This window comes from Chiloscyllium plagiosum, unplaced genomic scaffold (assembly GCF_037043375.1).
Source record: "Chiloscyllium plagiosum isolate Xiang-an unplaced genomic scaffold, Cpla_swu_hap1 HiC_scaffold_1, whole genome shotgun sequence".
Lineage (NCBI taxonomy): Eukaryota > Metazoa > Chordata > Chondrichthyes > Orectolobiformes > Hemiscylliidae > Chiloscyllium > Chiloscyllium plagiosum.
In genome coordinates, this window is record NW_028270139.1 from 130,271,087 (window position 1) to 130,283,122 (window position 12,036).

Genomic DNA, 12,036 nt, shown 5'->3' on the forward strand with positions numbered 1-12,036 from the left:
ACTCACCCTGTGGGATAATGTTGGTTTTATCAGATATGTTCTCATTGTGTATCACACAACCTCATTCACAGATCCAAGATTATCACTTTCAGTCCTAAAAAGGTGCCTAGTCTATACAAATTATGCTGGAATGTACCTCAAACGTTTGAGCAAAAGATCAAGTTATTTCACATTGCTACTATCCAGCAGCAACACAAATCGTGGTTATCGCTAACAGGACACTTATTAAGTCAAAAAGATCTTCAGCCTACTATGAGAGTGAGCAATATTATTCATGTCTTTTAGTACTGCTGTGATGTCAGGTACGTAAGCCACACTGACCAATGATGGATCACATTTCCCTTCCTGGTCAGTACCGTACCTACTCAGCTTGCACTTGCAAAACATGAAACATGGCATATAATATTATTATATATGATCCCACAATTAACAACATTTACTAAATTATCCTGAGCATGTGAAGAATTACACCGACAACCAATGGTCAGTCGATTGAAGGTCGAACCCATTTTCATGTGCTGGAAGTTACATTTCATAAATGAAGGCAGAAAGGAGGAAGAGACGAACATACTTACACGGTCTGTTTAATTTAAACGAGGTGTCAGACATCCTCTAGCCCATTTCTGAGGATAATGCCTTAACTGGAGTTAAATGCAAGTAAAGCTTCATAGTTAAGTGTCATTCATTAACTGATACATCTACCATGGAAACACATTTGCCAATCCAAATCCATTTGTCAACCAAAGAATCAGCACATCCATCACAAAATGTCATTTTTCCTTTCCATTGGTATTACTTGCAAATTTAAAAGATAATGAAAATTTGCAAAATTGACTTAATGTTCACCTGAATAATCAGGGAAAAGGAAAATATCAGTCCATTCCTGGTTCTAACATTAAAACACCTCACAGTATTTAAGATTTTTCTGTCACTCCAATATCTTGAGCAAATATTTCCTACAATGTAGTCCAGACATTTGAGCAAAGATTTCCTGTAATGTAGGTACAGGCAAACATACCATTCTTTCATGGCATTTGCCTCAAAGAAACAGGCCAGGTTGCTAGTGTCCACATAAATCCCCTCTGTACTCTATCTTACCGCTTCAAAGTATCCTTCTCCTTCATGTTCTTAGCAAGATTCATGTTAAAAGGTTATTGAAATCAAAAATAGGTTTGTTTCACATTCACGGAGAGGTTTGTTCCTACTATTTTATATTTATTAATGACATTAATTGCCCCTAGTTATGGACTGTACTGTAAAAACATCTCTATATTCCATCCAATTATTTTCACAATTAATGTTGTTATCTTGACATTCTTTGAACTATTATCTAAAGTATTTATCCAGGTCCTGTTTGAAAATTACTACTGAATCTAGATCCACTCCCGTTTAGATACTACATTCCAGATCACAACTTGTTAATTAAAAAATACACTCCAGACTAAGTGCGTCATATTATTGTTGCATGATGTACACTGCACAACTGAAGCCAGAGAGGATGTGGTGGATGCTGAAGTGCTGGGAGAGTAGTAGCAGTCTTCCTAAAATGATTAGGATGTTAATCACAAGAAACAATCTTCTGCATGACAGAGCATAGTGGACCAGATACAGGACTTAATTCACACCAGCTTCCAATAGATGTGCATTAGGTGACATGATAATTTGGTTACTATAGATTTGCTGTTGGTTGAAAGGCAAGCAGCCCCTGTTTATTCCTAGCTTTTTTTTGCATTGCTCTTCCCATCACTCAATAAAGATCAACATTTTTAAGCTGTTTGTGGGCGTACCAACATGTGATGTGCCAATGAAAAATTGACAAGCTGTTGTATTAGACTGGGCATCAGCAAAAAAAGCACTCCCTTGGACAGAGTTCTAACCTGGTATGGTGGTCTATGCAGCTTGACTCTTACAACTCGGTTACAAATCAGTGATAATGTAAAATCATAATATTTTTGAAAAACTGAGCTTCTATTTCCACTTGTGCTCTTCAAATCAACTTCTCCATGTTTCCCTCCCATACTGTACAACTCCCATGTGTTGTGAAACAATATTTGTATCTGACAGAGGTGAGCTGCTGCACAGTTGGCTTTAAAATATAAGGGAAAGTGAGGACTGCAGATGCTGGAGATCAGAGTCAAAAAGTGTAGCGCTGGAAAAGTACAACATATCAGGCAGCATTCGAGGTGCAGGAGAATTGATGTTACAGGCATAAGCACTTGGAAGTGGCAGCAGTGCCAAGTACTTCCAATGCCGTTGAATGCAAGATTGCACAAGCGCAGCATCATAAAACGCATAGTGCACATATGATGAGTTGAGCAGAGAATTTGTATGAGATTACTTGAAGCTCAGACAGAAACCTTCCATGAAACATTCCGATTTACCACTTGAAAGAAGCATTCAGCAAAAATCAGGTAATAGAACACGAAAAGACTTGGCTGCTTAAAAAAAACATTTCCATTTATTTCTACTGACATATGTTTTCAAGCTTAAAGGCCCTTTAAAAAAAAAAGATGTGCATAACATTTCAATCAGACCACAGCACTTGAAGATGCTTAGTCATTTCCTTAAAAAGTTTAAAATTTTAAACAATTCAGCAGGTTGTACTTCCTATCTGACACCAAAAACATCAGTAAATGGTTTAAAAGGCTAGATTTTCTGTTTCACTTCTTTTCTGAGCAATTCAGCTTACAAAACTCAAGTCTTCCCCAGGGTTTCTCATATCAGAAAAATTCTACCAACACATTGCTTGCACTCAAGCTAAAAAAACACAGCTAAAAAAGTTGTAGGCTGTCCAGGCCAGCCCATTACCAAAAAGGGCAAGTGTGCATAATATCATTTCAGACAGTACGTTATTTTAAGATGGCAAAAGCTTTGGTTGCAATTAAACGGTTGCAATTACTGTAAACAAGCAATGCTCTAACAATGATGAAATTATATGCTAATAGGCTTCAGCCTTGACGATTATATTTGAATGCAAGGATAAAGTAAGTCAGAAAACAAAACTCTATACAATGTTGAATAGCTGGGTGTGAGATTTTGACTTACTTTGGCCTTCTAAAGATGTGTCCATACTGTAAACAGGCTAAGCCTACTGTTGGGGTATAAACAATTGGTAACAACTCTTCAATGTTGTCAAGCAGAACCCTATAGAATAGTTTTTCATTCCTTTCCTGTATTCCCATCACATACACATACCTACAAGAGAAGAAAAGCAATGACAGCAAAGTTCTGCAAGATATTCATGCAAAGATATTTTCCTTTAGCATTTTATAGGCTTTAGAATAATTGAGGTTTTTTTTTAAAAACAGGCAAGTTTAACATGCTTCATCTTTCCTTTCCATTGCTCCCAAAAATCAACTCTTTACTATATTTGGTCTAACAGCATCTGTGGAGAGATTAACAGATTTAACATGGAGTGCAATATGACTTCTTCATATTGCTGCGTTTTGCCAAGAGTCTATTTGTATCAGATTTCTAGCCACCACAGAACTCTGCTTCCCCTCTTTCCCCCATATTTTGCTGCAGAGTTAAGTTTTTACTATCAAAGACATTTGTGTGAAACAGAACAGTTCATCTTAGATTGTACCCGATTCACCAACACTTGAAATAAGGCCACACGCACAACTTGGTATCTGCGTTTAAAGTGAAAGGTGAGGAATTGCAACACCATTCTAAAGTACATATACCAACACCCAAATAGAAACTACCTTGCAACTTGCTTAAAATTAAGGATTTTTGCCCAACTATAAATTACCGGTGCATCATAGATGTTGCAGCAACGGTACCAGTCATAATTTATGTTTTTAAGTTGAGTGCCAGGTTATAATAAAAATATCAACATTTGTTTCGGATGAATTAAAATTTTCAATCATCATCGTTGGGTCAAAATACTGGAACTTCCTATCTCCAGCACTGTAGAAGTATCTTCACTACAAGGATTGCAATGGTTTTGATTTAGGTAACACAGTAAAACCTGAAATTTTTGAAATACTATAAAGCAGGCTCAAAAGACATTTGAATTATGTAGCTAGAATTTGGATATTTTTGTATTGTTCAGATTTTACACTTCATAGAATCCATACAGTGTGGGGACAAGCCATTTGGGCCAACAAGTCCACACTGACCCTCCAAAGAGTATCTCACCCAGAACCATTCCCCGACACTATTACTCTACATTTCCCCTGCCTAATGCACCTAGCCTATATATCCCTGAACACTATGGGCAACTTAGCATGGCAAATTCACTTAACCAGCACATCTTTGGATTGTGGGAGGAAACCGGAGCACCCAGAGGAAACCTATGGAGACAGGGAGAATGTGAAACTCCACACAGACGGTCGTCCAAGGCTCGAATAGCAAGAAGTAGTTTCCAGCTTGTTATTAAATTGCAAAAATGAAAAAGAACTCCTTCAAAAGGTGCCAAACAAAAAAAAAAGTCTAAGTGGAAATATCATCTTAAGTTCACATTACATATTAACAATCAATGAAACTTATCCTAGAATGTCAAGGGGAATACTTAACAACATTATCTTTTTAACTGCAAAATTTACATTCCTGCGGTGCTAAAAAGGCAAACATTCAAATTGTGTAATTTCATTCCTTCAGTTTGCAGATTTTTAAAATCTCTAACTTTGTATTGTCTTCTCCCTTTCAATACAATATTTTGTTCCTTCTCCATTCACTACTTGCTTTAAATCACATTTACCCAATCTGCTTCTCTAGTGTTCTGGATTCTATCTTTAAACACCATTGATTAAAGTTGATTCTGTGATTCACCAAGATCCCAAATGTCCCATTGTCATCAGCATGCTGTTGTCAACACATACTTGCAGCGCCCTACAGCTCAGAAAATGTATACTTAAAAAGGTGAGGGATAAAGTCTAAAAGTGGGTCAGGCCAGATCAGAGGAGTACATTATGAACAATACTGGCTTAAAAACATCGGAGCAGAAGTGTTTATATCATAGGAATTGATTGTATTATTTTTTTTGAAGGAAAAAGATTTTAAATGAAGCCCTTTTAAATGTTGATAACATTAGCCAGACTCGACTGAATTCAAAATCATGAGCTTTAATGCATGGAGTAGAAAATGGGGAAACAAGCTTGCATAAATGTAAATCACTGCAAAATGCTGCAGATCTGAAATAAAAATAGAAAATGCTAGGGAAAATTACTAGGTCTAGCAGCTTCTGTGGAAAGAGAAACCGAGTTGATGTTTCAAGTTTAATGACTTTTTTTTTAAAAATTGGGAAAACAAGCTTAAGAACTGTGTCAAAAGGCATAATAAATCAAGGTTTGTGTAAAGATTTGTAGCTCAGGTGCCGGTTGTCATGGTTATGGGTATGTTCACTGAGCTGGCAAGTTGATTTGCAGATGTTTCGTCTCCTGTCTATGGGACATCTTCAGTGCTTTGGAGCCTCCTGTGTGGTGCTGCTGTACTGTCTCTTCTGGAATTTATTTTGTTCTGTTTCTGCTGCTTCTGGTTGCTGGTTCCAGTTGTTTGTTGGGTCCTTGTGGATTTGTGGTCCTTGTCATCTATGCATAGGGCTACTGGAAAAGCTGGTCGTGGTGTTTAGTGGCGAGATGGTGTTCATGGACACGGATTGCTAGTAGTTCTGCCTGTTTGCTCTATATAGAGTTTTGTGCAGTCTTTGCATGGAATCCTGTAAATTATGGGTATAGGGTCTTTTGTCCTGGTGAGTTGTTGTCTGAACATGGCTTCGGTTTATGGGCTGTCATGAATCCCAGTGGTCAGAGAAGTCTGGCGGTCAGTTCTGGACGCATTTATGTAAGGAAACATGGCTAGTGAGTCAGGTCGTTGCTTCTCCTCATCATGTTGTCTCTATGTTAAGCATCTGCAGATGAGTTCTTGGCAAATACTCTGTCGAGGTGCTCATCTTCCCTTTGTAGGTCGGCAGACGTTGTGCCCCTTTTGACCAGGGTCCTAATGGAGCTTCTCATGTATGTTTGGGTGTTTGCTGTTATAGGGAGTCAAGAATGTGGTGCTGGAAAAACACAGCGGGTCAGGCAGCATCCGAGGAGCAGGAAGTTGGGTGCCATTATAATTCAGGACCTGTATTACAACAACCACCCAAACACACAAGAGAAACTGCGTCAGGACCCTGTTAAAAAGGGCTACAAACACATGCAGCACTCCCAACCAATGAAGGGAAGAAAGACAGTATTATGGATATCGCTGCAACTTCAGCGTGACTATGGGTAAAAGAGTAGGCAGGGAGCAGATGATCAACGAAAAGAGACTAGTGGTCTGAGGTGCATTAGTTTTAAATGCGAAAAATGTAGGTAAGAACTTAGGGCTTGGATCAGTACTGGGGGAGTATGATGTTATTGCTATTACTGAGACTTGGTTGAGGGAAGGGCAAGATTGGCAACTAAATATCCCAGATATTGATACTTTAGGCAGGAGAGCGAGAGAGCGAGAGAGCGAGGTAAAAGGGGTGGAGGAATTGCATTATGACAGTTGTGCTGAAGGAAGGCACTATAGAGGACTTGAGCAGTGAGGCAATGTGGGAACAGCTCAGAAATAAGAAGGGTGTGGTAACAATGTTGGGGCTGTAGTACAGGCCTCCCAACAGCAAATGTGAGATAGAAGAACAAATATTAAACAGATGATGGAAAGATGTAGGAGCAACAGGGTGGTGGGTGATAGGAGAATTTAATTTTCCCAACATTGACTGGGATTCACTTAGTGTTAGAAGCCTAAATGGAGCAGAATTTGTAAGAAGCATTCAGGAGGGTTTTTGAAAGCAGTATGTAAATAGTCCTTCTAGGGAAGATGCCATACTGGATCTGGTGTTGGGAAATGGGAAATGTTGGCCTGGTGGTCAAAGTTTCAATAGGGGATTACTTTGGGGATAGTGATCACAATTCCGTAAGTTTTAGAATGGTCATGGGCAAAGACGAGAGTGGTCCTAAAGGAAGAGTGCTAAACTGGGGGAAAGCCAACTATACCAAAATTCAGCAGGTGCTGGGGAATGTAGATTGGGAGCAGCTGTTGAAGGGATATGTGGAAGGCTTTTAAAGATAGGTTGATTAGAGTCCAGGAGACACATGTTCTTGTGAAAATGAGGGCTATAAATGGCAAGAAAAAGGATGCGTACATAAGGTCTAGGTGACTGAAGACAGAAAAAGCTTTGGAAGAATATTGGGAATGTAGGGCCAAATCTGAAACGAGGAATTAAAAGGGCTAAAAGAAGTCATGAAATATCTTTAGCAAACAGGGTTAAGGAAAATCCCAAAGCAGGAAAGATATGTGTGGAGTGAGATTCTTAACGAGTACTTTGCATCTTTATTCACCGAGGAGAGGGATATGACAGATGTTGAGGTTAGGGATAGATGTTTGATTACTCAAGGTCAAGCTCAAGTGTTGGACAAGCAAAAAGGCATTAAGGTGGCCGAGTCCCCAGGTTCGGATGGGATCAAACAAAGGTTATTGAGGAGAACAAAAGAAATAGCTGGAACCTTAACATATATTTGCAGCACCCCTGAACATGGGTGAGGTCCCAGAGGACTGGAGAATTGCTAATGTTGTTCCCTTGTTTAAGGGTAGCAGAGATAATCCAGGTAATTATAGACCTTGAATTCCAGGAGTGCAATTATTGTTTTATATGCTATTGCATTGTTTTGAAACTTTGGAAAAAAATGTCAGAACAGCAGCACTTTTAAGAGGGAGAAGAACAGACAAAGGAAGTACATGGGGAGGTCAGTGAGACAGAATGAAACTGACAGCAGTGAACCTGCACAGTTACTGCCTTTGCTGTTGGAATTCATGTATCACTGGACATCCGAGTGTGTCTGGGAAAATTAACAGAGCGAAGTTCACAACCGATCTTGGAGAAACTGTTTGGGTGAAGTTCACAGCACAGAATCAGATAAGTGCGTGTTTTTAAGTGGGACCCACAGAAGGTCTGCAGTAGTGAGTAGAGTGGGTACTTTCTTGATTATATGTTTTTTGAGATATGTCTTAGTTAAACTTAAAATATAAGCTGTAACTATTAATTTAACCTGGGGCAGTGTTTTGTAGAGGAATAAGACTGTGTTATTTTCTGTAGACGGTGAAGGAATAAAAATAGCTTTTAGTAGAGTGATTTGCGCTTCTTGTCAGATATGGGAGTTTAAAGAGAGTTTAAGGGTTACTGCAATAAATGCTGTTGGTTGCGAATCTTATCAGATCGAATGGATTGGTTGGAAAGACAGAAGCAATGAGGAATTTGCAACAACAACAGTATGTGACGGATGGCAGTTATAGGAAGGGGGGAAAGTCTCAGATACAGTCACATAGATGGGTTAACTCCAGGAAAGGTAAGAGACGTAGGCACTTAGTGCAGGAGCCTTTTGTGGCGATACCCATTTCAAACAAGTATGCTGTTTTGGAAAACGTAAGGGGTGATGGATTCTCAGGGGAACGTAGCACGAACAGCCAGGTTTCTGGTATAGAGACTGGCTCTAATGCAATGAGGGGTATGTCGAGCTCCAGGAGATCAATTGTGTTAGGGGACTCTCTAGTCCGAGGTACAGACAAATATTTCTGTGGCCAGCAGTGAAAAATCAGAATGGTGCGTTGCTTCCCTGGTGCCAGGATCAAACATATCTCAGAGAGGATGCAGAACGTTCTCAAGGGGGAGAGTGGCCAGCAAGAGGTCATTGCCCACATGGAAACCAACCACATAGGAAGGGAAAAGGTTGAGATTCTGAAGGGAGATTAGAGAGAGTTAGGCAGGAATTTAAAAAGGAGGTCCTAGAGAGTAAAAATATCTGGATTACTCCTGGTGCTACAAGCACGTGAGGGCAGCAATAGGAGGATAGAGCAGATGAATGCATGGCTGAGGAGCTGGTGTATGGGGATTTTTGGACCATTGGAAATCTCTTTTGGGATAGAAGTGGCCTGTCCAGGATGGATTGCATCTAAATTGGAAGGGGACTAACATACAGGCAGGGAGATTTGCTAGAGTTGCTCGGGAGGATTTAAACTAGTTAGGTGGTGGGGGGGGGGGACCCAGGGAGATAGTGAGGAAAGAGATCAATCTGAGACTGGTACAGTTGAGAACAGAAACGAGTCAAACAAACAGTCAGGGCAGGCAGGGAAAAGGTAGGACTAATAAATTAAAACTGCATTTATTTCAATGCAAGGGGCCTAATAGGGAAGGCAGATGAACTCAGGGCATGGTTAGGAACATGGGACTGAGATATCATAGCAATTACAGAAACATGGCTCAAGGATGGGCAGCTTAATGTTCCAGGATACAAATGCTATAGGAAGGATAGAAAGGGAGGCGAGAGGGGAGGGGGAGTGGCATTTTTGATAAGGGATAGCATCATAGCTGTGCTGAGGGAGGATATTCCTGGAAATACATCCAGAGAAGTTATTTGGATGGAACTGAGAAATAAGAAAGGGATGATCACCTTTTGGGATGGACTATAGACCCCGTGATAGTCAGAGGGAAATTGAGAAACAAACTTGTAAGGAGAACTCAGCTATCTGTAAGAATAATAGGGTGGTTATGGTAGGGGATTTTAACTTTCTGACATAGACTGGGACTGCCATAGTGTTAAGGGTTTAGATGGAGTTGATAATTTCTTAAGTGCATATAAGACAATTTTCTGATTCAGTATGTGGACGTACCTACTAGAGAAGGTGCAAAACTTGACCTACTCTTGGGAAATAAGTCAGGGCAGGTGACTGAGGTGTCAGTGGGGGAGCACTTTGTGGCCAGCGACCATAGTCCCATGAGATTTAAAATAGTGATGGATAAGGATAGACCAGATCTAAAAGTTGAAGTTCTAAATTGGACAAAGGCTAATTTTGACGGTATTAGGCAAGAACTTTCAAAAGCTGATTGGGGGCAGATGTTCGCAGGTAAAGGGATGGCTGGAAAATGGAAGCCTTTAGAAATGAGATAATGAGAATCCAGAGAAAGTATATTCGTGTTGGGGTGAAAGAAAAAGCTGGTAGGTATAGGGAATGTTAGATAACTAAAGAAAGTGAGGATTTGGTTAAGAAAAAAGAAAGCATACGAAAGGTATAGACAGGATAGATCGATTGAATCCTTAGAAGAGTATAAAGTAGGAGTATACTCAAGAGGGAAATCAGGAGGGCAAAAAGGGGACACGAAATAGCTTTGGCAAATAGAGTTAAGGAGAATCCAAAGGGTTTTTACAAATACATTAAGGACAAAAGGGTAACTAGGGAGAGAATAGGGCCCCTCAAAGATCAGCAAGGCAGCCTTTGTGTGGAGCCGCAGAAAAGGGGGAGATACTAACCAAATATTTTGCATCAGTATTTACTGTGGAAAAGGATATGGAAGATATAGTCTGTAGGGAAATAGAAGGTGACACTGTGCAAAATGTCCATGTTACAGAGGAGGAAGTGCGGAATGTCTTGAAACACAAAGGTGGATAAATCCCCAGAACATGATCAGGTGTACCCTAGAACTCTTTGGGAAGCTAGAGAAGAAGTGATTGCTGGGCCTCTTGCTGAGATACTTGTATCATCGATAGTCACAGGTGATGTGCCAGAAGACAGGAGGTTGGCTAACATGGTGCCACTGTTTAAGAAGGGCAGTAAAGACATGCCAGGGAACTATAGACCAGTGAGCCTGACATCGGTGGTGGGCAGGTTGTTGAGGGAATTCGGAGGGAAAGGATGTACATGTATTTACAAAGGCAAGGACTGATTAGGAATAGTCAACACTGGTTTGTGTATGGGAACTCATGTCTCACCAACTTGATTGAGTTTAATTGAGTCAATAAAGTAGTCAAAGAGGATTGATGAGGGCCGAGGGGTAAATTTGATCTACATGGACTTCAGTAAGGGTTCGACAAGGTTCCCCGTGGTAGACTGGTTAGCAAGGTTAGATCTCATGGAATGAAGGGAGAACGAGCCATGTGGTTACAGAACTGGCTCAAAAAGGTAGAAGATAGAGGACAGTGGTGGAGGGTTGTTTTTCAGACTGGAGGCCTGTGACCAGTGGAGTGCCACAAGGATTGCTGCTGGGTCCTCTACTTTGTCATTTACATAAATGATTTGGATGCGAGCATAAGAGGTACAGTTAGTAAGTTTGCAGATGACACCAAAATTGGAGGTGCAGTGGACAGCAAAGAGAGTTACCTCAGATTACAACAGGATCTTGATCAGATGGGTCAATGGGCCGGGAAGTGGCAGATGGAGTTTAATTCAGATAAATGTGAAGTGCTGCATTTTGGGAAGCAAATCTCAGCAGGGCTTATACACTCAATGGTCAGATCCTAGGGAGTATTGCTGAACAAAGAGACCTTGGAGTGCAGGTTCATAGCTCCTTGAAAGTGGAGTTGCAGGTCGATAGAATAGTTAAGGCGGCTTTCTTTTATTGATCAGAGTATTGAGTACAGGAGTTTGAACGTCATGCTGTGGCTGTACAGGACATTGGTTAGGCCACTGTTGGAATATTGTGTGCAATTCTGGTCTCCTTCCTATCGGACAAATGTTGTGAAACTTGAAAGGGTTCATGAAATGATTTACAAGGATGTTGCCAGAGTTGGAGGATCTGAGCTACAGGGAGAGGCTGAACAGGCTGGGGCTGTTTTCCCTGGAGCATTGGAGGCTGAGGGGTGACCTTATAGAGGTTTACAAAATTATGAGGGGCATGGATAGGGTAAACAGACAAAGTCTTTTCCCTGGAGTCAGGGAGTCCAGAACAAGAGGGCATAGGTTTAGGGGGAGAGGGGAAAGATATAAAAGGACCTAAGGGGTAACTTTTTCATGCAGAGGATGGTACGTGTGTGGAATGGGCTGCCAGAGGATGTGTTGGAGGCTGGTACAATTGCAACATTTAAGAGGCATTTGGATGGGTATATGAATAGGAAGGGTTTGGAGGGATATGGGCCGGGTGCTGGCAGGTAGGACTAGATAGTATTGGGATATCTGGTCGGCATGGACGGGTTGGACCGAAGGGTCTGTTTCCATGCTGTACATCTCTATGACTCTAAGACCTATGAGCCTGACGTCAGTGGTAGGGAAGATACTGAGGAATAGGATCCA

At 40.8% G+C, this 12,036-nt stretch overlaps 1 protein-coding gene across 3 annotated transcripts in view; it reads right to left on the minus strand.

Annotated features, from left to right (window-relative positions):
• me2 (malic enzyme 2, NAD(+)-dependent, mitochondrial) overlaps nt 1–12,036 on the minus strand; it is a 104,601-nt gene that overhangs the window by 74,393 nt on the left and 18,172 nt on the right. For 2 of the 3 annotated variants that reach the window (XM_043720243.2, XM_043720331.2), the window contains exon 4: nt 3,046–3,195. The exons of the other annotated variant lie outside the window; for it this stretch is intronic. In XM_043720243.2, coding sequence (XP_043576178.1) covers nt 3,046–3,195 — 150 coding nt within the window. The remainder of the gene's footprint in view (nt 1–3,045; nt 3,196–12,036) is intronic. 3 annotated transcript variants of the gene reach the window in all.